Below are 27,388 nucleotides of genomic sequence, written 5' to 3' on the forward strand. Positions count from 1 at the left end.
AGGAGCTACAGCAGTCACAGGCTTTATCCAAGGAATTTAAAGGCTTCTGAGTATAGGGGGTCCCGGGACTTGAACAGGGGGGATGCTCAGCCTCATCAGGAGGTACCACAGGAATAAGCTCAAGCTCAAGAACACACCTTAGCTTGGTCTCAAGACTTGCAAGAGCCATGTTTTCCAAACCCCAAACCAGGGCTGATTGCTACGATTTGTACTCACAGGGGCAGTAGGAGACACTATTTGAAGTAGGGAGTGTCTCCAAAACTTTGGGTATAGGGTTTGGTTTTCTAGGAAACACTCATCTCCCTTTGTCCCCCCAAACAGACAAGTTTCCAAAAAAACTCAGAGTCTTTGGGAGTCATAGGCAAAAGTCATGAGTTTCCTATAACTAAGCTGTCCAGTTGAAAGGCATTTAATCAGAACCATCCTTTTCGAGAAGGAGCCAATCTAATGCCTGCTCAGGTTAGGTGAGGTGCCGGTAGACTTTTTCACAGAAGGGCACAGAACACACACCAGGAAAATCCTGTCCAGGCCTACTCCCTCTGGTTTCTAGGATTGTTGTTTGGAATATTGGCAGGAAGTTCAGTGTGGCAGAAACACTTGGGGGTTCTGTTCTCTGCCAACGCACCTCCCAATAGCAATAGGTATCTCAGACTAGACCCAGGGCAGCCACACTCAGGGAGAGCTCAATCTGTTATCTAAAATAACAGTATCTGGTAGCTTTCCCTGAGGGAGTGATTGACCCTTCCAGGGAGCCTAAATCTGACACAGAAACAGGGCCCAAGAGAACTCAGCACTTCTTCCATATCTGAGACCTTGCTTCAAAGAGGGGCCTTGTTATGATTTGGATGTGAGGTGTCTCCCAAAAGCTTACCTGTGAGACAATGCAAGAAGGTTCAGAGGAGAAATGACTGGGTTGTGAGAGTCTTAACCCAATCAGTGATTTATCCCCTGATAGGGATTAACTGAGTGATAACCAAAGTGGTAGGGTGTGGCTGGAGGAGGTGGGAATTGGGGTGTGGCTTTGGAGATATATTTGTATCAGGCCAGCGGAGCCTCTCTGCTTCCTGATCACCACGTAAGCCGCTTTCCTCTGTCACACTCTTCTGCCATGTTGTTCCTGCCTCATCTGGAGTCCTGAGGAATGGAGCCCGCTGTCCATGGATTGAGACCTCTGAAACCGCGAGCCCTCAAATAAACTTTTCCTCCTCTGTGATTGCTCTGGTCAGATCCTTCGGTCACAGCAGCAAAAAAAGCTGACTAATACAGGCCCCAAGGTTTCAACTGTCTCCACCTTTGGGGCCTGGCTCAAGACGGCACCCCCTCCTCTTTGGATGAGCTAGCTACCTCATAGGTCTCTCTCTCCTTCCAAACTTGTCCCTTGTCTTCCTTAAGTCTAGTCCCACGTTAGCCATCAGAGAGATGCTTTCAGAGTGTAGGTTCTGTCACTCCTCTGCTGGAAAGCCTTCCGTGGCTCTCACACCTGGGGTAAAAGCTAAAGTCCTGACAAGGCGCCACAAGGCCCTAGGTCATGGGTAAACCCCTCACCACAGACACCCTGCAGACTGCACCCTCCAACACCCCCCGACACAGACATGTCTCCCCGCACATCCTTCTCTGAAGTCCTCTCCCCTGGTCCTCAGCTCATTGGTATTTCTCCTGCTGTTCCTCAGTTTGCCCTTGTCCTTTCACTCTCTGTCTTGAAGGCTCTCCCCAGCTATCTGCATGGCTTCTTCCCACACTTCCATGGCTGGATTCTCACCTCACACTGGGCCTTCCTTGACAACCTATTTAAGTGACCATCCTGATCTCTATAACCCTCAACCCTGTTTATTTTTTCAATGATATTTACCTCAATTAACACTATAGATAGATAGGTAGATAGAGAGATAGAGATAGAGATAGAGATAGAGATAGAGGTAGGTAGCATGGGTTATTATAAATCATATTTCTTTATCAAATCTGTCTGTCATCCCAGTAGAAATAAATAAAGACCAACCACAAGAGAAAAGCAAAGGCTGTTTATTCCAAGTTGCTAGAGCGAGGGAGTCAGCTTGCATGGTATTTTAGTGGGGTCCCAAAGGCAGGCAGAGAGAGGTAAAACTTTACAGTAGAAAAACGAGAAGGTTCCAGGTATACGTTGACTCCAAGCTGTTGACCTGGGAAAGCTATAGGTGGACTAACTAGAGGCGGCAGTCTAGGTGATTGGTGTACCTTTGGTTTTCTCTGGATGGTTCTAAATTAGAAATAGGAACAAAACATAGGGAAGCTTTCAATTATTCATGAAGTCCTGGTTGTTTGGGCTCCATTGTTACAGGGGTTATTGTTGGGCTTCCTGGACTGTTATTAGAGCTAGAGTTCTGGCTTCTTGCAAGTCTGAATCACAGCTGGCTGGATTTCTGGGTTGTTGGTTATGGATAAGCCAGGTAGTGTCCTGGGCAGGTTGCTGCGGCTGTGAGTTGGAGTTCTGTTTTTATGGGTGACCCAGCCATTGTCCAGTTGGATATTCAGTCTTTCATTCCTCCCTAGAAAAGAAACAAAAAGAACATTGTTGTATTTATTGCCATATCCCCAGAGCCTAGAACATGTGGGGTGGGGTGGGCCCTCACTATTTGTTGTTGAGGGTGATAATGTTAATCTATATCTAATTAGAAAAGATGTGACTCTATTTTTCACTTGGGTAGAAAACTACCTACAAGCCTGCTTGATTCAATCCAATTCTACAAATGTTTGTTGAGTGCTTTCTACATACCCTGGAGACCAGTCCAGGTTACATGAGACAAATACTGGCTGAAAATGAACTGAAGATAGGATTCCGAATGCTTTAGTCCAGGCTCATAATGCCACTTTGATTTCATCTCCACTTTTAGGACCCCTTCAGTTTCCAGGTCTTCATTGTGTTGAGACTGTTTCACTTCCTCCAGCTCTCATTTACATCTCAAAAAGTGTCTATGTGGTAGTTGATGGGGGTTTTGTTAGTTTGTTTGTTTTGGGTGTTTTGTTTTGTTTTGGTTTGGTTTTTGTTTTGACATAGAGTCTTAACTGTATTTTCTAGGTCTTGAACTCCTGACCCAAGCAATCCTCCTGCCTCAGCCTCCTGAGTAACTGGGACTAGAGTCATGCACCACTGTGGTGGCTCTTGATTGCCTCTTCCATGAGCTGGTTATCCGGTAATCAGTTGGATTACTCCCTTGGAACAGGAGTCCCATCTTGCCCCTGATACAGGTGAAACACAGGAGGGTCTCAGTGATCTGGGTCTCCTGATATTTGACCTTTTCCCTAGTTTTTAGATTAAATATGTCACTGACCTCACCTTCCACACAGAAGTCACACCTGGCTCTGGTCTGCCATCTAGAGGTGGAGGAGCAGTACTCTGGCTGTATCACCCAGGGATGACCCCCACTTAGGCATCTCAACAACTTTCAGACAAGGGCTCTCCACTCAGTTCTGTTATTGTTGTTTGATTCCAAGCTGGGGTTAATTTATCTTTCAGATAAAAACTCAAGGAACCAAGAAAGAAATGGAACTGGAAATAGAATCTGTTGGGCTAGCTCTTTAGTAACCTACACTCAGCTATGGCAGACAGAATGTAAGCTCTGCAAGGGCAGGGATCTGGGGCTGTCACGTTGGCTAAGGTAACCACAACGGGCACATGCAGCTGCTCCTTAAGTGTCACTGGGTGAATGGAAGGCAGCCACCAACCCCCTCAACACACTAAGTTTTGAGTGAGAAATACCATGTTGCAATAGTGATCACTTTCAAGTTCACTCATTTTGTCATTTAATTTTCTCAGTCATCGATACACACATTAAATAAAAAGGCAAACAACCGAGCCACAGACATGAAAGAGGACTCTGAGGAGCAGAAGCGCCATCTCTTGTTTGTGAATCCCATGTGTTTTCCACACAGGCCTGCTGAGGCGGGACTCCACTTTCTACAGGGCACAAAACATCTCCAACCTCAGCCAATGTTCAGCCCCTCAACAATAATGAATCCCTAGTACTCTGCTCCCTGAAGATCTCCACCGAATTTAAAATGAATCAGGATGGGAAAAGTAAACACAGGCTACAGTTGATTCGTGTGCGTTGAAGGCCTTGAGAGAGAAATGGAAGCAAACACTGATTGCTGCCTTCATTTCATTCAGGTAACTTTTTTTTTTTTTTGGGATTTTGGTCAAACCTGGTAAACGTTAGAAACCAATGGTCTCCGCCCTGGACTTCAGACTTCTGGATTTCCCTTCTGTCAGTTAGCCAAATATATGCCAGAAAAAGGGGAGGAGGAGTCTCCCTCCTCCAAGCCTCCTGGGGCTGCTCTTACTTTTTCTGGATCCTCTGGCCTCAGCTTGGGGCCTGGAAGACAAGCATCTCTTCCTGCCGGTCACTAGGAAAAATGCTGAGCTCTTCATGCATAGCCTAGTCTTCGGGAAGTCCCTCCCAGAGCCTGACTTCAGTCTCTCCTTTTGAGTGTTCAGCACAATTCCCTCTGGTGCTGTCACTGCTGGAGAAGGAAGGACAGCTTCTCCTTCTCACCTTCCTTAATGGGCTTATAAACAGTTATCAAGGCCCCTTCAGCCTTCTCCGAGCCTCATTTTACTTGCTTGGAAACAGTGCTTCTGAGGTAGGGGCCCCACCCACTTGCCAGGTCTTAAACGGGTAATCAGCCACCTCACCCACTTTAACCTCCACGAATGAACAGCTCAGCCTTCTTTTGCAAAATGTAAACCCCATTCAAGGGACTTCCCTGACAACCCACCCTTATTAACAAACCATGCCTGGTCTAGGCCAGAGCAGGGCATTTGACAAATGTTTCTCTTTCTTAAGTCACGCTGTGGCCCAGGCACACTGTCAACAAGCAGCAGCACTCTCCAAGGTCTTCACTTGCTGGCTGTCCTGTGCCTCCCTCAGGCCACTGTGGGTCTGTGAGTTCTCATCTCATGCCCCAGCCAGAAGGGGGTGCTGCTCTGATGGACTCTCACTGGGTCTTATAGTTGTTGGACGTGGGCGCCAGCAGCTGAGGAGCAGGACAGAGAGCCAGGTCTCTGCTTAGGTCTGTGCTGGAGAGTTTCATTTTCTGTTCCATCACAATGCATTTACTCTCAGCTCAGTGCTCAGACCAACAGCCTGTGGTGTGGCCCCACTCAGAGTGCCATGGTGCCCTTCAGTCACAGAAAATGGGAAGAAGCAGAGCAGGTGGTTATAAGATTGGTGTTCAGCTTTGAAAAGAGTGATTTCATTTTGAGGCCCTTTTTATTTTTTATTTTGAGATAGGGTCTTGCTAAATTGCTTAGGGCATTGCTCGGTTGCTGATGCTGACTTTGTACCTGTGATCCTCCTGCCTCAGCCTCCCAAACCTCTGGGATTACTGGTTTGCACCACCACATGTGTCTTCTCCAGCCCTTTTTATGTTATATTTTGAGACAAGTTTTCACTAAGTTGCTAAGGGTGGCCTCGAATTTGTGATCCTCCTGCCTCAGTCTCCCAAGTTGCTGGATTATAGGCATGCATGCCACTGTGCCTGGCTCAAGAGTCATTTTAACCAGAATGGCTAAAATTAAAACACCTGTCAATCCCAAGTGTTGACAAGGATGCCACACTTGGGATTGGAAGTCTCAATCCTTGCTGCTGGAGTGTAAACAGGATATACCACCTTGGAACTCTTTAGTAGTATTCAGCAATTGCTCCAGCAATCCTGCTCCCAGGTATATGTTCAGAAGCAATGAGCATTTGTGTTCACCAAAATACGTGTACTATAAAGTTCATAGTGCTAATTCACAATAGCTAAGAAAAAAAAAGCTATTGGATGCTGAAGCACCCACTCAAGCATAGAATAGGTAAATAAAGTGCGGCATAAGCATACAAAGGCATCAGACACAATGATGGAGAAAGCTGGATGACTGCTACAGAGTGTCTTGGGCTCACCCCACAGACGTGAGGCTGAGCCCACAGACATCAGAAAGGAAAGTGTACATCTTGTGAGACCCTGTTGATATGAAATTAAAAAATGACAAAACTAATCTATGATAATAAAGATCAGAATGGTCGTTGTCTCTAGGATAAGTCTACATAGGATCAAGTTGAACCCCTTAGATCTTTGTCAAATGTAAGTGACATCTCAATTAAAAATAGGAGGCATCTATTGTGTTTTCTTCTTCCCAAGTGAACAACTCATTATTTACTCACCTTTTTTTTCTTTGCTCTGTTTTTGAATTTAAAAAAAATTGAGGTGACTTACAAAAGCGTATAGTGTTGAACTACATCTATAGGTGAAGATGGGAATATTAGGTGAAACCAGATGTGAGGGTAGTCCTCGATATTTATGTCAGGAAGTCCTCTGCACTTCCTGGGGTGAACTGAATGGAGCTTTCAATGCAAAGAAGAAACACAGCCAGTTCTGAATTCAAACACTAGCAGTCTCAGGCTGGAATTGTGGCTCAGTATTAGAGCGCTTGCCTAGCACGAGTGAGGCACTAGGTTCAATCCTCAAACACCACATAAAAATAAATAAACAAAATAAAAGTATTGTGTCCATCTACAACTAAAAAAAAAAACATTTTTTTTTTAAATGAGCAGTCTCAGCTGATCAGAAGCACATGTAGTTCGGAGCCCTGAAAGAAATTTTCCTGTGCCACTTCAACAAAAGGCAATTATGTGAGCAAACCCTATCTTTTAACTTTTGTCAACCTTCCCATTTGGGACCCTAGATATCTGAATCCCTAAGCCCCATATGTCCATATCTGGGTCAGGCCCATATTTCCACACCTGAGCCTTGCCCACCCCTGTCCCTGTAGAAATTAGGGTGAGGCAGCCCCCCTGAGGGTCGGGCCCCCCCATCCTGCTAGGTGGTCTTGGGAACTACCCACCGTTTACTTTCCGGCTTGCGATTTGAAGAAAGTCCTTCTTGTGAGGGCTGGGCTTCTGTTCTTCGGGTGTCCAGCTTGACGTCTTTGCTTCTGGAACTCAGGCCGCTGTCCTGGGCGGGGGCTTTGCCACTCGGCCAGTCTCCTTCCTTGCTTATGCTCCTTGCAGGCTCCCACCCTGCCGCAGCTGCAGCTCCCTGAAGGCTGGGCTCTGTCCATTTTGGCATTTGTTTTAATGGATCTTTCCACTTCCTGGCTCCAGTTTTTGAGTTGAATTGATAGATTTCCCCAGTCACTAGAGGAGAGAAATACAATCATATAAACCAAGGAATTCAAATACTTCTGTCTTGCCCCACCTCTCCCCCACGTGGTTCTGATGGCCAAGAGACATGCAATGAGACATGCAACCACCACGTGAAGCACAGACAAAGAAAGCAGGTTGGTGAGCAGCACAGACCATCTTCACCAGCCTGCCCCTGCCCCAAACCACGCAACTCAAACCACACGGGGAGCATGTGCCACACCTCGTGGATAGAAAGGTTCAGAAGAGCCTCAAAGCCATGTCAAGTGCAATTTCAAGGAAGTCTTGAACTCCTACGGGCATCAGATAAATGAGGTTCGGTTTCTAATGGGGTTACCCATTATGTTCTGATTTATTTGGTTTGTTTGAAAAGACCCCCGGATGCCTGCTATAAAAAGGAACTCACCAAGTAAGGAGGGCAAGACTTTGATTTTTTTGTTTATGTTAGGTGAGTAGAGATTCAAGGACTCAGACACAAATATGTGGCCCCATTGGAGACGAGGCAAGGGAGCCATTTTGATTGTGTCAGAGCTCACAGACACTAACTGATGTGTTTGTTCACATTAAGTCAATTGGCAGATTTCTTCTCCTTCTTTTTAAATCTTTCCAACACACAAAAACTGCAAAAGGCCTCCGGCTTTTGCACTGGAAATAGGGTTTAAGTCAAGCCCCGGCTCCTGCCATTTCTGTAGAGCACGAGTGGCCTCTCCGCTCAGAATCCCACCAGCACTTATGTTAATGTGGGCACATTATGGTAACAAGTACCTAATAATAGAGGGAAATTTAATTCCAACAGCAGCAGCTTCTCACTGGAGAGGAGCCATCCTCCTTGTGAGGAGGACCACAGCGGTCTGCATGTGAGGGTGGCAGGGAGCCAGCACACTTGCTTCCTGGATTCGGTTTCCTTCCCTTTATTCACGTCTATAATTGAGCCTTTGTAAGTGGAGGGATGTGTGTAAAGGAGCTAAATTGGGAGCTGATTTCGTGGGGGTGATGAGAGTCTGCAGGCCAGCTTTACCTTATGTTCATCTTGCCAACCAAGAAGAAATTCTTGGCCCTGATCTAGGGGAAAAGAAGAAGCCAAACTTGCCATTTCTTCCACTGCTAATAGGATGGTACTAGAAGCTTTCAGGAAGATGAGGGGAGGGGAGAGAGTTCCAATGAGCAGGGGGGAAAGAAAAGAGAGAAGAGTGGGTTCTTGAATTTACCATTTCCCTAAACTGTGAATTCGGCAGGGAGGCAAGAAAGGCGTGTCCTTGAGCGGGAGCCCTTCAGTGGAAACCCACAGGGGAGGGTGCTGCCAGCCTGCACGCCCGCTGTGCGCAGAGTGGATCTCCTGTTGTATTTTAGCCTAGAAGTGTCAGCGCTGCACTACAGGCAACGTGATTGGGTGGATTCACTGAGTGAAGAGCAGGAAACAGGACAAGGTCATAGACCAGCCTGGGATAGGGAAAGCATTCTTATGGGTGGCCTTGCCAGTCAATTACCTGGGTCTACAGCTTCTCCATCAAAGACCATGTTCATCTGGACAGTTTCCTACAGAGCAGAAAGAGACAGCTTCAAGCACAACCCTAGGCTTCCCCTGCCCCAGGCAAGGCCACTCATCCTCACAGCCCCGCAGCCGGTTCCTTACCCAAAGCTTCTTCTTGACATTTATCTATGTGATAGGCACTGTGCTAGGTGTTAGGGACACTGGGGTGAACAAGACATGTGCGGTTGCTGCCCACTTGCCACTGATGAACAGGGGTTCCTGTGCAGTCAAAAGACCATGGGAGGAGATATGTGGGATGCTATGGGACACAGGTGGGAGTGAGGGGGACATTTAATCCAGACTTGGTGGTTAAAAGAGCAACCTGAGTAAGTGACACCTGAGTTGCATCAAAGGAAGAGTAGAAACACCACACAGTGTGTCACCTTGGTGAGATCATTATAAGGCAGATTTGCAAAGCAGGCACAGAGGAGCCCCCAGGAGCTCCCATCTCTGGCCCTGGCACACCAGCCTGACACTCCTGCCTTTTCCTGCTGCCCCCTCAAATAGGCCAATGCACAGTCTCATTCAGGCCTTCCCTAAGCCCTGGGTCCATGATCTGTACTTTGTGCCATCCTTAAGGACCTGACTTGTGTCCAAAAAAAATGCACCTGTCCCTGACCCCATGGCACCCCCTTCCTTCACATGATACCCTGTAAAGGTGCCATAGACAGGGTCTTTAGTATGCTAATGAGGACGGCATTTAGAGCTTAGAGGACCTCTGGTCTTTGTATTTTCATCACATTTGTACATAATCACCTCTCCTTCCCCACAGCTCCCCAACTCTGAAGAGAGGATATAGGGATTTACATGGGTTTCGTCCACTGGATCAGGTAAGCAGCCCCACTTTTTATAGTCACGAGGATCTATTTATTTAATAGATTAATTTAGCATTACCTAGTTCTAAGACCATCTCTGAGAGGCATACCCAAGGGTACCTGCCTTAGGCAATAAGACCACAAAGACCAAAGACTGCTTCTTCTCCCCATTTGTAGACCAACAAGAAGGTCCAAGCTCTAAGGTGATGGGCCTGAAGCAAAAATCCCAGTGTACCCCATCAACCACCTCACGGTGCTCATTCACCAAATACAGAGTTTTGGCTCATAAATGAAGTCTCATCATAGGGGAAGAGAAAGGAGAATCACCTTCAAGTTCCATCACTTCCCAGTGAAGACAGCAGTCTCGGTGAGAGACAGAGTGAGGTGGCAGGGTAACTCTCCAGCTACCCTATAAACTCCGCATTTGTGTGACACCCAACAATTTTCACCATATTTCCCCACCTGTTATCTCACGGCAGGTGACCTTGCTCCCATTTCACTACTGAGGAATCTAAAGCTCCAAGCAGCTGAGGGGTCCCTAAGGCCATGTGGCTAAGCGATAGGCCTGGACCATAGATAGCAGTGCTCTTTCTCTATCACTTTTCTTCAAGGTTGTGGAAACAGCAAAGAAAAATTAAATTCCACTGGAAACTGAAGTGCCAGTTGGGGTCTTTAACCTCCACTCCTCCAACACACTCTGCTGGAGAGCTGGTGGAGACGGTAGACACCACAACTCTATATTTATGAAAGTCAGTGCTTCTGTAAATGCATCAGCAGACATGCTCAGTGGAGGGAAGGAATTCTATCAGGAACTCTGTCACACAGCAAGCTCTTCCAGTGGCCAAATACCATACCTCCCTGAATGACAAACACCCCCACAGGACCACCAGCCAACACCCAAGTCAGGTGCCTGTGGCTGACCACACTCACCACCACAACCTCTCTGTTTGTCTTCTTCATGTCTGCAGGAAAGAGAACAGGCAGCAGTTAATTTTCCTTAAAATTCTACCCCCACAATGAGATATACCCTAAACAGGCTTTGAAACCAGTCTTACAGATAAGGCAAAGAATTTTTCTGACTGTAGACATTGATAGCTTTCCATCTTCTCAGAAAAATATGCACATGTATTTTCAATACACACACACACACACTTAAATTTTTAAACCTTTTTTCCAACTTATTATTTTTTGGGGGACCTAAAAAATTAGCTTTCAAATAGACTCAGAGATCAAAAAGAAAGATTGAGTTGATACACTCACTCAAATGTGGGGATTTTTTTTTCTTTTCATTTCATCTATGCCCTTCTTAAAAAATAACTGGGATTGGAAACAGTTTGTAAAATTTCACAGGTCATCTCATTTAATATGATCAATAATCATTATGATCAAATTTTGAACCCTGATGTACATGCTTTATGTACGTCAGACACATGCTGTGGATGGAGTGACTAAGGCAAACATTTTTTTAACACACTTTTCAATTTTATATCTTGTCTCTCCCACTAGCCTGGGGTCACCTTCAGGCAACAACTTGTTGGCCAGGGGCAGGACGAGACACTTCCTCAAGCCTAGAGCTTTCAAACAGACCTGGCTCAATTTACAAACTTTCCTGAAATTGTTCAGCTCCCGGCTAATCTGGCTGCCCTCGATCCCTCTTTCTAACTAGTCTGGCCTAAATAATTTGTGCAAATGATCAGATCCATTGCAGCCTGAGAATAAAATCTCATTTGTTCTTTCAAAAGAGGCAGGTGTCCAAGACAGAGCATTAGCTATCCTCAGGAGGGATCACGCCCCTCCATGTGCTGTACTGAGTAGATACTGTGTTTAACACATGGAGGATTCTTTATTCCTGTCCCACTCAGTGGGGAACAAGCCCAGGTGCAGAAGGTAAACTGATTGGAGATGACCCTGGGTGGGAGCAGGCAGGGCCCACGGGAGTTTTCCCAATAGGCCAAAGGCACCATGCACCCAGCCCTTCCTGTGCTCCAGCAGCATCTGCCCTGTGCTTCATTCTACCAACAATGATGCTGCTAAAAACTCACCAATATATAATTGTGCCAACTGGCTCTGTTGGGTCCTTTTTTATGTAGTACAACAGAGCATGCAAGCAAAAAAAAAAAATGGAATAAGCACTGTACATACCTCCTTTCTTTGCCCTATGGGAAAGAAAAAGAATGGGTATTAATTAACCTGAAAGTGGTCCACACAGGTGAACACAAGATAACATAGGGTCCTTTGGGCAACTGTGTTGCTTGGGGTTCCAGGGCTGATTTGCAAAAGGGGTCATTGATGAGGGCCAAAAAGAAGACCTGGCTCCAAACAAAATGGCTTTGTCACCAATGGCTTTGGCCTTGGAAGGTTTGGGGAGTTTGAAAATTTTGACTACTATTGCCTTATAGAATTCAGGAAATATGACGACTCCGCTGAGGACACCTGGCAAGGGCGTCATCAGCCAGGTCAGATGGCCAGGCAATTCTTTCCCTTTTTCTCCCACAGAACTAGCTGAGCAGGGGGGTTGGCTCACAGATGGCAGTTTGAGGGCTGGCAGTTAAATTTGGTTTCCTGTAACATGAGGAAAGAGCTAGACCTGAACTCTAAGACCCCTCTCCTGATAACCTTGGTGTAATGGTTAATTTGAATTGCCAACCTGATTGGATTAAAATATGCTGATGATTAAGAGGCTTCTGGGTGTGTCAATGAGTGTGTGTCTAGGAATGATTGCCATCTGGGATAGCAAATTGAAGTGGAGACCCTCCCTAAGCATGAGCAGCACCATCCAATAGGAGCATGGTGGCTTGGATAGAGTAAAAGTTGGAAGAACAAGGAAGCAAGGGCAGATGCAGGCTCAATTCTTCTTGAATGGGTTCTTGATGGCTATTGCTATCGCCTGAGGATATCAGACTCTCACTTCTTTACTCTTCCAAAGCACACGCTGCCAGTGATTCTCCAGGGAGTTTCCAGAAGCCTTTTGGTCTCCTGGGGTAGCATCACTGATCCCTCTTGTTCTGATGCTTCAGCCTCTTGGACTGTGCAGAACCCCGACTAATACACTCGGATTCTATACTTCTGTGATTCTAATTTTGATTCTTTGCTCTTTGACAAATGCTGATGGTCACATGGTACAACTTACTTCTAAAGATGTTCAGGTCTGGGTATGAATTTCTAGCTAGTTTTCTTTCTTAAGTCAACAATGCTGGAAACGGTATTTAAGATTGTAAGTTAAAACTACCAGGTTCAAGGTGCACATTTAACATTTAGCCATCTATTCCGTGTGAGTTGCACTGTCTATTGGATTACTTCCTTCAAGAACTTCTACCCAAATCCCACCACAGGATAACACCATCCTTACAAGCTTAAGTGTCACTCTTTTAGAATCATGTTTTTTTTTTTCTTTTTGGTCCTGGGGATTTGACCCAGGAGAGCTTTACCACTAAGCTACATCCCCAGCCCTTTTTATTTTTTTCTTTTGAGACAGGTTTTCACTAAGTTGTTAAGGTTGGCCTCAAATGTGTGATCCTTCTTTCTCAGCCTCTGGGATTACAAACGTGTGCCACTGCACCAGCCTTAGGATAATTTTTTAAGTCAAATTGTGAGTACAGTCCAAACAAAGATTTTTTTTTTTTTAATTTCAACAAATACTCAAGGATTTCTTACCTTGAAGTCAAGGTTGCCAATAGCAACTTCCCAAATAAATATGGCAAAATGCAATGCACATCTATATGCTAATGCCTTTTACTTGTATATAATCTTTCATCCATAAGTTTTAAATTATTTTAATTATTTTAAATCATTTTGAATTATTTAGTTAACCTTAAAAATATCTTTAAGAGGGCTGGGGTTGTGACTCAGTGGTAGAGCACTTGCCTAGCATATGTAAGGCACTGGGTTTGGTTCCCAGCACTACAAAAAAACTAAAGATATTGTGTCCATCTACAACTAAAAATATTTTTTTTTAAAAAATACCTTTAAAGGGCAGATCAATCTAATTACCCCTCCTTTATTGCAATTGAGAATCCTGAGACTCAGTGGTTTCAATGTTCTAAGATACTTGGGTGCAAAGCCAAACTTGAAATCTAGAATCATAAACTCACTGGGTCTTAGCTGTGAAGAAGAATGCAATAAAATTTTTAAAATAATGGCTATGATGTTTTAAACATCTGTTACCTACTAGGGAATAGTGCGAAGTGCTTATTTGAGTTTGCTTATTTAATTGGTCATCACTTGCCCAAAGCCACATACCAGAAGATGGTAACGTCAAAGTTTGAACCCAGGCCCCGTCTAATTTCAAAGTCCCAACTCAGAATCACCATGCTCAAACGGTAAGAGTCACTGAGACACCAGAAAAGTGGCTGTGAGAGAAGTCTGTGACGATTCAATGTTCTGCTCACACCACTGCCTCACTTTAACCAGGAAAGGACACTCCACAGGTTGTCACAATAAGAGACCTATGTGTCCACAGGAGAGAACAGCGAGGAGAAAAACTGGCCTGTGTGTATAGTCCCTGAGATCGAGGCAAAGAACGATGATGGTTTAGTTATGCACAAGCCCAACTGCATCATGAGAGCCAAAAGTTTAATTCCCTTATCGGCTCTTGTGTTTCCTTTAATTCCACCACCTCCTATTAATGTTCTATGAATAAGAGCACAGCGTATTCTGTCACTACTCACAACAGGGCTTTTCTGAGGCTTTTATGCAGAACAAGGTCACCAAAAGGCTGACAGCCCAATTTCACTGAAATCCCATCAGGGACAGAGCAGGTTTTCAGAGAAAGTCCAGGGAATGGTTTCCTGGTCCCACCTATGACAAAGAGGGTACACCAGGCCCAAGGGCAGCTGGGATTCCTCCTCCCTATCTCCTTTTCCCTCTGTCACTCCAGGAATCCTGTCCTGTTGAAAAATCCTGAGGAAATCCCAGCCCACAGCAACTTACAGAGGTTTCTTGTTCTTCCCCATCTTGCAGGGACAGCATCTGTGGATGGCTTTGGCCAACAGGATGATCAGAGACACCAAGAGACCCAGAAGCAACACGGAGCCTGTGGTGACGACGAAAGGCACATACCACGCAGATGGAGAATACACGTTTTCCCTGAAGACCTGGTAAGTGATCCTGGGCTTGAACAAGAGAGAGCCCGAGTGTGAGCAGAGGGTGGTTGCGTCTTTGACATTAAGCACTCTCCCTGTGTGTGTGTGTTCATTCCACTCTGTTCCTGCTCTTACACCGACATCTATCTGCCCTGTTCTTGCTACTTCCACCCATTGCCTTATTTATAGTCTTTGAAAGCACGCATTAGACCCAAACCCAGAAAAATTGGAGAACTGAAAAGCAACTCCAGGCCTAATTTCATTCTATCTCTTGTCCCCTTCCCAAAAGCTAAAAGATCCATTGGCTGTTTTTCTGCAATAACAGCATAATCCAGGGACTAATATAGCCCTTGTCTCTCACTGAGAAGGCATGAACCACGAAAGCTGTTTTTCTAACACCTCGTAGGCTTTTCAGTGTTCACTGGAGACAGCTGGCGCTGCCAGGTGAGTGGGCTGCTATCACAGCGGAGCCTCGAGTTCAGCATCTGCTTCCTAGAGCAGGAGACACAGCAAACAAGCCATGGAGATGCCATAACTAGGTCATGCTGTAAGCCCAAGAAAGGTGGCAATGCCTTTCTCAAGGGAGCCTACTAGTTACACAAAGAGTCCTTAAGCTTGCTGGCTCCACTCATGGGGGGTCATATCCACTGGAGCACAGGAGAGAAACAGTACCCAGCTCCCAGGAAGACTCTGCCAAGCACAAGTTGGCCACCGTGGTAGGTGGTTTTCTAAGGTTCCAATCACTTTCTTCTGGTATGCTACAAATATGGGGCCTGTGACCAGGGGTGCAACTTTTACTAGGAGAAGAAGGAAGGGGACAAAAGAAGAGAGACCAGTTCCTCCGAGGGGCAGAGGAGATACTCTTGTCAGATTCCAAGTTTCTCCCTTTCTTCTCTTTTATGGCACCTGCTATTTTTTTTTTCTTAACAATTACCACAATCTGCAATTATTTTATTAATTGGTGTGCTTGATTGTAATCTGTCACCCCTTCTAAGTCAGTGGCTCTCAACCTTTCATGCACAACAGAATTCCCTGGAAGGCTCTTTACAAGCATAGATTGCTGGCTCCCAACACCAAGTTTCTGATCCAATGGGTCTAGAGATGGGGTTAGGGATTCCAGGTTCCCGCCTCCTTCCCTGGAGGTCATGGTTGGGTGAGGTATAACTAATAATCTGGAGTGGACTGGGCATGGTGGTATATTTCCAACTACTCAGGAAGCTGAGGCAGGAGGATTGCAAATTCAAGGCCAGTGTGGGCAATATAGCAAGACCCTTTCTCAAAATAAAAAGTAAAACAAAAAATGGCAGGGAATGTAGCTTAGTGGTAGAGCACTCCTGGGTTCAATCCCCAGTTTCACAAAATAATACCAATACCAATACCAATAATTATAATGTTAATCATAACAATAATCTGGAGTGGGTCTGAAAAAAATTTCTTTTTTAAAAATTATTTATTTATTCTAATTTGTTATATATGACAGCAGAATGCATTTCAATTCATAGTACACACATAGAGCATAATTTTTCATTTCTCTGGTTATACACAAAGTAGTATCACATCATTCATGTCTTCATACATGTACTTAGGGTAATGATGTCCATCTCATTCCACCACCATCTTTTCTACCCCCATGTCCCCTCCATTCTCCTCCCTCCCCTTTGCCCTATTAAAGTTCCTTCATTTCTCCCGTGGTTCCCCCCCCACCCCCATTTTGGATCAGCATCCATATATCACAGAAAACACTTGGCCTTTGGTTTTTTTGGGATTGACTAACTTCACTTAGCATGATATTCTCCAACTCCATCCTGCAAATGCCATGATTTATTCTCTTTTAATGCTGAGTAATATTCCATTGTGTATATATACCACAATTTCTTTATCCATTCATCTACTGAAGGTAGTTTTTTTTTTTTTTTTTTTTTTTTTTTAAACCAGGATATAACGTTAAAAGTTCCAAGGGTCCAAGGTCTCAGCCAGGGCTTTACCTACCTGGTGGCCACTCTGATCCAGCCTAATACCTCAACTCTTTGTAGCCCATCCCACTCTTCTCCTGGATCAAATGGCTCTATTGATATAAACCACAAGGGCACGTGGTTCAGGATTCCATACCCCCAAGTGCTTACCCTGGGGGTGGTGGTGATGATCGTGGTGGGGTGGGGAAGGACTTTAATACTCAGTGTCACCGTCCCTGTTTCAACAAGAGCCTCAGCTTTCCTTCTGCCAGACAGCAAGTTGTCATCAGTTATGTAGACAAGTAGTGTGTAGTCCCAGATCTTATCAAGGCCACCCTCGTAGTCAAAGCTGGATGCAAGCAGCAGACGTGTGACATTGGAGCCAGCATTGGGAGAGAAGGTGAAGTGACTGTTGATGTTGCCTAAATGAGATGTGATACCAGGGTGTTGGTAAAAGGAAGAAGAGTGCAGATAGAGGTTTAGAAGAAAACTGCATTAATGTCCACACTGGAGGGTAGACGTCATGACTGAGGCACCAGGGCTGGGTCATGGCTGCATGGGAGATTTCATTAGTATAAAGAAACTCACTTATAAGCAGAGTGGCTGCAAACAAGGATGAGTAGAAAAGCACCACGGCCTACCTGTCCTAGGTGCCATCAGGCAGAAGAGATTTAATAACATGGTACAGCCCCCACTAGCTGACAATCCAGGATTTATTTAGCAATAACATGTAACTCACACTCAGACTGTTACAGAGCTGAGGACTTCTGAGAAACTGAGAAGGTGCAAAGTCCCCCACTTCAAACCCGGATTATTGTGATCAAGTCAGAAATATTTCAGACATGTTGCTCAGAGTAACAGGAATAGGTTGTTGAAGGGATAGGAAAAGGGAAAGGGGACACTATCAAGGAAGAGAGTGGGTCCTCTCAGAAAGAAGAGGGACAATGTGCCTCTCCTGCACTCTTGTTTTATTGGAGATCCCAGAGAAGTTTCTAGAGAGTCCCATCCAGGTCCACCCCTTGACTTTTGACTGACAGCAGGCTGACATCAGACTTTCAAGTCCCCACTATTATGGCAACTCTAGGTCACCTTGGCCCGTGCTGACCGATGCTAATTGGATTCTATAGTTAGGAGGATTTTATGGATAGGAGGAATTACCCTTATCTCCCAGAGTTTCAGGATCTGGTCAAAAAAGTCTCCACCTTCAGGGTGACTTGGGTTCCTCTTATCAACGTTATTTTGGGCCTCCATTTCTCCTGCAGTGAACAGGTAGTTTGCTGAGGAATGTGACATATCCTGATCACTCAGGCCAGGCAGGGCTACAGGTAAATTGCTTCTTTGAAAAGAAAGCCTGTGGGGTCAGCCCAGTGGGCCCATTTTATAACATTATTCTCTTAACTTGTGTTCCCATTCACATCTGCTGTCCCCTAACATGACCACGAGTGGGCCGCAAGAGGTAGAGCAGTCACATCCCTAACACAGGCTAAATTCTCCCCAGGCCTTTCATGGAACCTGACTGGTCATATGGGTTACCGATGTCCCCGGAGTTCTCCAAAGGAAGGTGCCTCCTGGTTTGGTATGGAGCGCAACCCCAGGTCCTTCTAAACTCACCCCACTCCTCGCTAAACACGCACACAGTCTGTTGGGGCTCACAGCACACAGCTCAGGGAGCCTGGGGCAGGACGGCTGCCAGCCCAGGCATAGCTCCTGCTCATTCCTCCGGTGGCTCCAGACTCATTACCGACTGAAAACCAGTAAATGGAGCAGGAGATGATGCAATTTCTACTCCCTGAGCAGCAAAGTGCTCCATAAAGGCCTTAGGGTTCTCAGTATGGATTATTTCCATCTTCAGCAACTGCAGTCTCAAGGCAGTGTCTGCCCCTGGGTTTTGTGACACAGCCGGCTCAGAGGCTTCCTACTGTTCAAGTTCCTGCTCTGCCAGGGCTCAGCAGGCGGCCGAGATGGATTTTTACTCTTTCCTGTGCAATTGCTCTGCTTGTTTGGGTTTAAATCTCTGGCCCCAGCACTTCATTAGATGAGCTATTTTGGTCTAATTTCCATTGAGAGGTGCTCTTTTTTTTCCCCCACAATGGTATATTTTTAAAGAGAGAAAATGAATGGCGCAGAAGAGAATTGCTGAGGACACAGTTTCAAAATGCATTTAATCTATTTAATCTATTGTTATCCAGAGAGAGGCCTAGGATGCCCTGCCTCCCCTGACAAGCTTTTAGGAAAAGGGGCGGTTGAGGAGTTAGACTCAATTTTTTAAAAATTACACTAATAGGGGCATGTGACTCATAGTTTGGAAATTTGAGGGCTGGGATTCGCTATCAACAGGATTCACCCTTCCTGAGACCTGTGCTCAGCTGAGTGTATGGGTGTGGGAGAATTAGATGAGATGGGGAAGCCAAGAGGAGCACTGGAAAGCACAGGGATCACTAAACAACTCATTCCTCCTTCCTTATTCAAACCCCACCCCACATGGATCCCGGGCCAGTGTGTGGACACAACGCCACAGTCCTGTCTCAGAGACAGGTCCAGGGCTGTCCACACCAAATACTGTACCTGGGCCAATGGAGTAACGAAAAGATTTGGGGCTGGAATCCAAGTCGGTACATGTCAGCTTGAAATTCTGAATGTTTGTGCCAACTTTCAGATCCACTGGGATGGCTAGGAAATAAGAGTTGGGGGTACACATTGGCTTTTCATCATTTTCTCCAATGATGTTCACAGTGACCTAGAGCAACAAGAAGGGGTGCTTACTGTATGCCAGGTACTTTCCATGGAGTAAGCTCACTTAACCTCACAAGAGGAGGATACATGATAATTCCTTTTTTTTTTTTTTTGGTTTGTTTTATAGTACTGGGGATTAGAACTCAGGACCTCAGGCATGCTAAGCAAGTGCTCTACCACCAAGCTGCATTCCCACTTTGTTTCAGTTTATGGATGAGGAAAAGAAGACTTAGAGAGATGAGGTAATTGATCTAACACCATTCAGCTGGTAAGAGGCAAAACTGGGATCTGAATTCAGTTCTCTTCTATCCTAAATCCCAACCTGTTAACATCTTTGCCATTTGCACCCACATGCACATGTGTGTGCAAGTAGCCTATGCAGACATTTCACAAGCCTCATGATACACGCAGGCACCTCCATGCATGCGTTCCCTGAGGTTGATGCTGAGTTCTTTTCCCAAGTGGGTATAGATTTGCAGGGACCCCACGCACTTCCTTGTTTGCCTTCCCTTGTGAATTGGAAGCTCAGTCTCTAACTTTGGTGGGCACAGAAATGGTTCTCAACCCTGGCTCCACTTTCTTGAGCCAGTTTCAGACCAAATGAATTGGAATCCCAGGAGGGTGGAGCCAGGCACGGTTTTTCATGTTCTCCAGCAGATTCTGACATGCAGCGGTGGCTGAGGAGCACTGGGCCAGAATGAGTGGGCCTGGTGGAGCTGGGATCTCATCTGTAACTGGGGCTATTAGCACCACACTGAGCCCAGGAGCTGACCTGCCACAAGCAGGGGCCAGTCTATTCTCTTTCATCACTATCCTTTGTGCCCGGCAAATTGGCATATATAGACTGGGATGCCTGCCAGCAAGAATCATAGAATGTCAGCTGAAAGGGACTTATATGATCGTTTAGTTCATCACCCTTTTAAAAAGCTTATGAATTTTGAGTCATATTCATTCTACTTTTGAAATTTGGGGATTTCAGCTCTTTCTGAGCTTGGGAATAAATTGAAATGTTCACTCTAGTTAGCTTCCACAGTAAAGTCCATTCATTTTTCTCAAAAAAACCCTGTAGCCTAACAAACACTGCAATTATCTCCAGCTTTCCTCGGCTAGCAATGCCCAGTCTCCCACACATCATTGAAAACATCATCCCATTAATTCAAAACAAGTCATCAGAGGAACTGAACTATTTGGGTATTGGATTTATCAGGGGACTTTCCGCTTAAGAAGTACTGAAATAAGGACATAGAGATAAGCCTTGTTCAGACCCCCTTGGAAAATTAAGATCAAAGTTGATAAATGAACTCATTCTCCCGACTCCAAGCCAGTCATTGTCTATATCACACAGGAATCTGCTTCTAGCTAAGAGTCCATTTGCCTTCATGCTCTTTTATTTTATTAGTGGGAAAGAACAAGGAATAGTTATGTCTTTATGGTCATGATGTTGTCCTCAGATAATCCTAATCCCTGACCCAGTGGACCTATTAGACCCTCCTATGACCCTGATGTGCTACTCATGTGGCCATGGACTAGCAGAACCACTGGGAAGCATGCTAGAGATGCAGGATCTCAGGCCCCACCCCTGCTCACAAGAATCTGCATTTCCCAGGATTCTCAGCATCAAGGGATGGAAAGCATTGCAGCAGTAGACATCCGCTATGGTTTGGAGGAGTGTCCCCTAAAGGTCCACATGTTGAAGGCTTGGTCCCCAAGGACCAAAATGGAGAAACCTGTGGGAGATGTCCTTAGGTCATTGAAGGTGTGCTCCCAAGGGGAGTGTGGGACCCTGGCCCATCTTCTCTCTCTGCTTCCTGGCTCAAATTGTGAGCACTCTCTGAGATACTCTGAGATAACACTCCCACCATGATGTGCCACCCACCCTCACTAGGAGCCCAAACAAATGGGACTAATCCATTTGTCCACCTAATCATGGACTTTAACTTCCTGAATTGTGAGAATAGCCTGCATCAGGTACTTCATATAGTGACACAAAGCTGACTGATACAGCACCATTGTAAGATCTACCCCATTTGGTGCACATGGCAAAACAGCTCTTGGAGAAGAGACAGGTAACGATAAGACCACACCCAACTTCCAGCAATGTGCATCTCACTGCAAGCCCACATGGAAGGCAAAGTGAGATTTAAAGGGCCTTAGAAGGAACCTTGTCCCACAAAGTGGGTTTGTGGGTTGAACAGATACCCAGTGTCTGGTCATCCATCTCAATGCTTCTCCCAGTCACGCACAAACTTGGCCCTCAGATACAGATGTGGATCTTTATGTCCTGGGCACTACTACTCATTTCTCCTTGCCTCTGCAAGATATGCCCTGTGAAGATCCCCCTTTGCAGCAGAGAGACTCTGATCAACCAGTTGGATAAGTGAATGTACTCACAGTGACTGAGCTGGTGTCCTCGCCATTGGTGGCCTGGATTCTGAGAATGTAGATGGAGGTTGTCTCATAGTCAGCTTTTGTTATTAGCTGAAGTTCTCCTGTCTTGGGATTAATCCAGAATATGTTTGGGTACTGGGGGCTGGCCCCTCCAGAGGAGACGGAATAAACGATGCTGCTCTGGGGGAAGTCTCCATCGGTTGCTCGCACCTGTCCAACTCGTGTTCTAGCTGGAGGAATAAAGCACCTGGGATTAGTCCTGACTGGGTTGGGGAAGCAGATGGCCCAGGAACATGTATCTTCACAGCTATGGGCAGAAAGACTTTTGGAGGACTCCTTGTGGTTCAGATCTTGCATGTTTTATACTTCAATTCTCTTAAGTTCAAATAATGCTAATGAGCACCCACTAGGTTATTGGCTCTATGATCCAAACAGTCCTGTGAGGTGTGAAAGACAATTCATGCCTTTAAAGAGGCTCTGAGGGCACCAATTATTTTGTTATCATAAACAACAGGGCAAAGAACATCCATCCCCACATATCTTTTTGTTAACAGTGCTGTCTAAAAGTCTTTTCTATTTTTCAGATTTTCCTATAATGAGCATGAATTGCTCTTATAAACAAGATGAAAAGCACTTTAAAAAAAAGAATTTAGCAACTGATGATTACAGAGTGTAGATTTTAAAATATAGTTCCATTTTGCCTGTTTCACAAATATCATTGGTGTGGCTGTTGGAGTTCTAGCTTCCTTGTTTTATAGAAGTTCTTTCTTAAAAATTACACTCCTCCTGGGCAGAAAGCTTCTCTTATTCTTTAACCTAGTGTGTGACCCAGAGCAGGTGGTCAAAAATAATTGCAGTGAATTCATCAAAAGCCTATTCCTGCTGAATGTGTTTTCCACTGGGTAAGGTATAAGGAATTAAAAGCATTTTCTTCGGACCTTCTTTTTAAGTGTTTTAAGACTTAATGTCAAGAGATGGAGACGATAATAAAGAAAGAAGACAGTGGAGAGGAGATAATTTTAGGGGGAGTGCTCTGGATTTGGTTTGGTTTTGAAATATGGAAGAAATGTCCATGTTCTCAAGATCAAAGGCTGTGGGGACGTCTGTTACACTCCAGAGTTTATATACTCGATTATAAAGGAAAGCTAGCAAACAGTATTACCTTCAAACCCAGGGAGATGAGGACAAACTGAAGTTGGGAGTAGGAGTCTTTTCTTGTTGGGAAAAGCCTACGAAAATCAAAGTGTAATAAAGGGCGGGCAGAAAAAAAAAAGTGTCCAGTGATTCTGAGCAGAGAGAGAAAATGTCTTTGTTTTTAAGTGAAGAAAATAGAGAAATGAGAAAGTTCTACTTTCAAGTTTCAATTCTCTTAGTGAGTTGACCAAAAAAAAAAAAAAAATCACAGTGGAAACCAAGAGGAAAATTTTAGGTTACAAAAAGGGAGGATGAGCAGAATCAGGCAACAGCGCCAAGGAAGCAACCAGGGATTTCAGGGAAATGCAGTTTAATCCACAGCTCCAATACACAGTTTCACCTGAAGGATGCTGCAGCAGCAAGGACAATTCAAAAAACATAAGAGGTGCGATAAACACTAATCAGCTGTGAATCAATGTGAAAAACATGCCTGGGGGCCTCTGGAAGGAGGCAAATGTGCATTTGGACCAGAGCCCTGTGGCCTACCTCTCGACTGACTCACCTGGTCTTATTTCAGACACATTGAATACATAGAATGGCCTATCAAAGATGAGGGGAAACTCATCTTCTTGGCTTGTTAAGATAAAAATGTAGATGTTACCTAAAAAATGAAAATAGAAACAAATTTAAGTCAGAATTGTTATTTGTTTATTCAACATTTTTAAAGCATCTTCGGGGCAGGTTCAGGAATACAGGTGGATAAGGTCTGATGGTTCCTTCCTTGAAGACGTTTAGGGTAGTCACCTCCTGATAAGCACAGGTACAGGTCACTATGGAACCTTACAAGGACGAAGTTAGACAGATGAACAGGATGGGATGGGGGAGTGTTCTAGGGATGTGCAAAAATACCAAGGTGTAAAAACACATGATTCACACAGGACAACAGTAAACTGTTTGGTCCAGTTGAAAAAAGTAGGGGGCAGGGCCTTTCGGGGTGGGGAGGAGATGCCTCTAGTGAGTTAAAAAGCAGCAGTGGGATGATGAAAGTACTCGTATGCCAAGCCAAAGTTTGAACCTCAACTTGACAATGAGAAACACACTCAAGGAAATTATATGATGGCATGTGCATTTCCTGAAAAATCACTGACAGAAAGGAAGATACATTAGAAAGGAGCAAGACTAAAGATGGAGAGACCCTTACAAAACCCTTAAGTGTTGTAATTCAGTCAAGAAAAAGGAGGCCCCTGCATCAGAGCCCAATCAGAAGGCTGGAAGACCTAGCACAACTCCTTCAATTACTTAGCACAGTTTAGTCACTGATGCTCAAGGAAGATACCACATGAAAAAAAATCAAAATGATACTTGCTTTTATAGTAAGGAAAGGCAACGTCTTGCACCTGGATTATCAGGGTGTATTTATTGCCAGCTGCTAGATTACTTGGATTTTCACAATCTAGATCACCAATCAACTAGGTTAAAACAGAGACATTACACAAATAAACAATCTATTTATCAAACTGACAAAGACATTTTCATATGCTGCTGGAGGATATGTAAATTAGCATAATCCTTTTGGAAGCACTTTTCACATGTATTTGAGGGGGTTTTAAAAGTGACAACCATACCGTTGTGCACTGTTAGAGAACTTATTCAAAAGGATTTACCAACAGGCAGGCGAGGTGGCATGTATCTGTAATCCCAGCAATTTGGGAGACTGAGGCAGGAGGATTCCAAGTTTGAGGCTAAGCCTCAACACTTTAGCAAGGCCCTAGGCAATTTAGTGAGACCCTGTCTAAAATAAAAAGAGCTGTGGATATAGCTCAGTGGTAAAACACCCCTGGGCTCAATCCCCAGAAGCTGCAAAGCCCTGCAGCTTCACACTTGTGGCAGACACCTTCACCACCACCACCCACATCCTTGGGCAGGAGCCTTGGGCAAGAGTCTCGGGCAGGTGAAGGTCTCAAGAAGCTTGTTGAGACCTACCTCTACGCTCTGATTCTGCTTTTGCCCTGGTGCGTGCCCTTCCCACCCTCCTTGTCTTATCTTCCTTTGAGTCTCTGGCGGTTCTATGATGTGATATGAAACCCACCAAGACACATTCGTGGCCCAGGCCCTGCTTTCTCTCCCTACACGTCATTTGATGAATGAGCCCTCCAATAAACAAAACAGCGTGAGCACAGAGGGCAGGCCACTAAGGTGTCTGTAAGGGCGCACTGAGCAGGCCTGCGTGCTGGCAGCTAAGAGGAGAAGAACCCAGTCCCCAGCGCCCTAGCCCAGCCATGCGTGTAACAAATGATTCCCGGTACCTGTGTAAAATAAAGAGTGACCAGGACGCAAGCTTGCTATTAAATTTGTCTGTTACAGAGGCTCTGAGAGGGGGTTACCTTGGAAATTTCTCTCAATGGGGCAGCAAATAAACTATGCATGTTGGACCAGCTTCCCCAATGCCCTCTTAATGATGCAATGACCATAAACTGACCACAATTTTCCCCGAGCCAGCTGGATCCTGTAAAAATCTGTGACTGCTCCCCACTCCAGATGGCGTGGTGAAGTTGAATTTATTGTTTGGTGCTTCGCTGTCCTCATCAAAGCAGAGTTTGTTCAGGTCCAGAAGCGACGTCCCGTTGGCTGCTGTTTCAGACACCATAATGCTGGTGAAAACACAGAGTCAGTATTTTCCCCCAACACATGGTGATGGAGAGCTCCTTCTAACCTAGGCCCTGGGCTCACACCTCGGCTTTATTTTCAGTTCAAAGCAAGTCCTTGGTTATTGAAGTAAGCTCCTCCCAGTTCTCCCTTTTGCAGTCCTTGCCTCCTTTCAGATAATTTTTAACATAGCAACCAGAGGCGTCCAGTTAAAATGTTGTCCGATTGTGTCAGTCCTCTGCTTCTAAGTCCTAAGTGGCTCCTCACTTCACTTGACATCTAACTTTGATCTGAAGGACCCTCATGACATGCTGCATGTTCTCCCTCTGAACTCACTTCCTGTAGCTCCTGGTGCATGCTCCTCCTGCCATTCTGACCTCCTTCCATTCCTTGCACACTCTGCCATGCTCTAGCCTTGGGTCGTTGCATTTGCTGTCATTGACAGTCTCCCAAAGGCCCGTGTATTAAAGGCTTGGCCTCCCAGGGTGGCACTGTTGGGACATGGTGGACCCTTTAAGATGTGGGGCCTACTTGGAGATCCTTAGGTCATTGGAAGCATACCCTTGAAGGGGAGTGTGGGACCTTGGCCCCTTCCTCGACCTCTTTTGTTTCCTAGCCATAAAGTGAGTGGTTTTGTTCCGCTGCACACTACCGCCATGATGTGCTGCCTTACCTAAGTAATGGGGCCAACTGATCACGGACTGAAACCTGTGAAATTGTGAGCCAAAATAAATCTTTCTCTTTATAAGTTGATTATCTCAGGCATTTGTTATAGTAACAGAGAGCTGAGTCACTCCCTCTTTGGCTTTCTTTAGCCTCTGATCAAACATCACCTTCCCAGTGAGGCTACCCTATCTAAAATATCAGTGACCCCTGCCCATGGCTTCCCCTCCTGTTCCCCTCTTTATTTCTAAATCTTAGCACTTAATGTAATCCAGCATACTACATATTTTGCTTATTTATCCTGTTTATTGTCCGTTTTCCCCCCTAGACCATAAGCACTTTGAGGAAGATTTATTTGCTCTGTTTTGGGCACTCAGTAAAAATTTGTTGAATGAATGAATGACAGCAGCAGATGAGAGAACAGTCATAAAGAAGAAAATAAGAAAAATATAAATTTCACCCCCAACCTTAAACTGTAGGAGTTTATAATCTGGTTAGAGAAAAGCCCTGTACGCTTGCAGCCCTTGCAGCCCTTGATCCTACATCATCTCCCATGCTTTGAAGGTTGGGAATGCCTTGAGTAGTATCCCAGCCATACCAGTGCAATAGAGAGGCTCCCAATGACCTAGTATCACTCATTCAAGACAGATTTATTGAGGGTTGAATTTGGGGTCCTAATCTCAGTTGACCCAGGTTCTGGACAAATAACACAAATGAATAAAGCTATCTCCAAACTCAGAGCCTCTGGCCAGGCCCAGGTTGGTGTGGAAGACTCTGAGACTCTAAAGGCTTCATTTCATGGAGAGTTTTTATCATGTCTCTAAGTTTCAGCTTCTCCATCTATGAAATGCACATAAATCATGTCAGTGAGCTTTTGCCACATAACACACCAGCCCAAAATCTGGTAACTTAAAACAACAAGCATTTATTTTATTTTATTTTTTCATTATACTGTGGGTTATCCCACAGTTCTTGTTGGGTTTGGCTGGTTCCTGTGGTCATTGGCAGTTCAGCTGGGACCGGAGGTCTAGGATGGTCTTGCTCACACTGCTGGTGGTGAGAAGTGGTTGGTCTCCTTGCTCTCATCCTTCAGGAGGCCACCAGGCTCTTCACATGGAGATCCCAGGGTTCCAAAAGCAGCAAGAGAGAGCAAGCCCAATGCACAAGCACTTTGCAAGCCTCCATTGTGCCGTGTTTGTGAATGTTCCAGTAGCCAAAGCAATTTACATGGTCAAGCACAGATGCAAGGAGAGAAGTCCATCTCTTGATGGGAGGAACAATAAAATCACCT

At 45.1% G+C, this 27,388-nt stretch overlaps 1 protein-coding gene and 1 long non-coding RNA gene across 3 annotated transcripts in view; one reads left to right on the forward strand and one right to left on the reverse strand.

Annotated features, from left to right (window-relative positions):
* Nucleotides 1-1,936: 1,936 nt before the first annotated feature.
* Cdhr3 (cadherin related family member 3) overlaps nt 1,937-27,388 on the reverse strand; it is a 68,804-nt gene continuing 43,352 nt past the window's right edge. Inside the window, exons 9-20 of the mRNA XM_015488209.2 lie at nt 25,268-25,439; nt 24,155-24,257; nt 23,351-23,449; nt 21,658-21,884; nt 19,099-19,270; nt 16,705-16,955; nt 14,430-14,611; nt 11,643-11,656; nt 10,431-10,462; nt 8,642-8,690; nt 6,857-7,148; nt 1,937-2,522 (exon numbers count right to left, since the gene is read on the reverse strand). Of these exons, the coding sequence (XP_015343695.2) occupies nt 2,513-2,522; nt 6,857-7,148; nt 8,642-8,690; nt 10,431-10,462; nt 11,643-11,656; nt 14,430-14,611; nt 16,705-16,955; nt 19,099-19,270; nt 21,658-21,884; nt 23,351-23,449; nt 24,155-24,257; nt 25,268-25,439 (1,603 nt within the window). The 3' untranslated portion in view covers nt 1,937-2,512. The remainder of the gene's footprint in view (nt 2,523-6,856; nt 7,149-8,641; nt 8,691-10,430; nt 10,463-11,642; nt 11,657-14,429; nt 14,612-16,704; nt 16,956-19,098; nt 19,271-21,657; nt 21,885-23,350; nt 23,450-24,154; nt 24,258-25,267; nt 25,440-27,388) is intronic.
* Nucleotides 2,492-27,388, forward strand: part of LOC125611391 — a 36,478-nt gene continuing 11,581 nt past the window's right edge. The window contains exons 1-4 of one of the 2 annotated variants that reach the window (XR_007341578.1): nt 2,492-3,222; nt 3,907-4,141; nt 9,458-9,515; nt 14,460-14,596. This is a non-coding gene — a long non-coding RNA (uncharacterized LOC125611391). The other variant, XR_007341577.1, reaches the window with a different exon arrangement.

Source organism: Marmota marmota, unplaced genomic scaffold (genome assembly GCF_001458135.2).
Source record: "Marmota marmota marmota unplaced genomic scaffold, marMar, whole genome shotgun sequence".
In the NCBI taxonomy this organism is placed as follows: domain Eukaryota; kingdom Metazoa; phylum Chordata; class Mammalia; order Rodentia; family Sciuridae; genus Marmota; species Marmota marmota.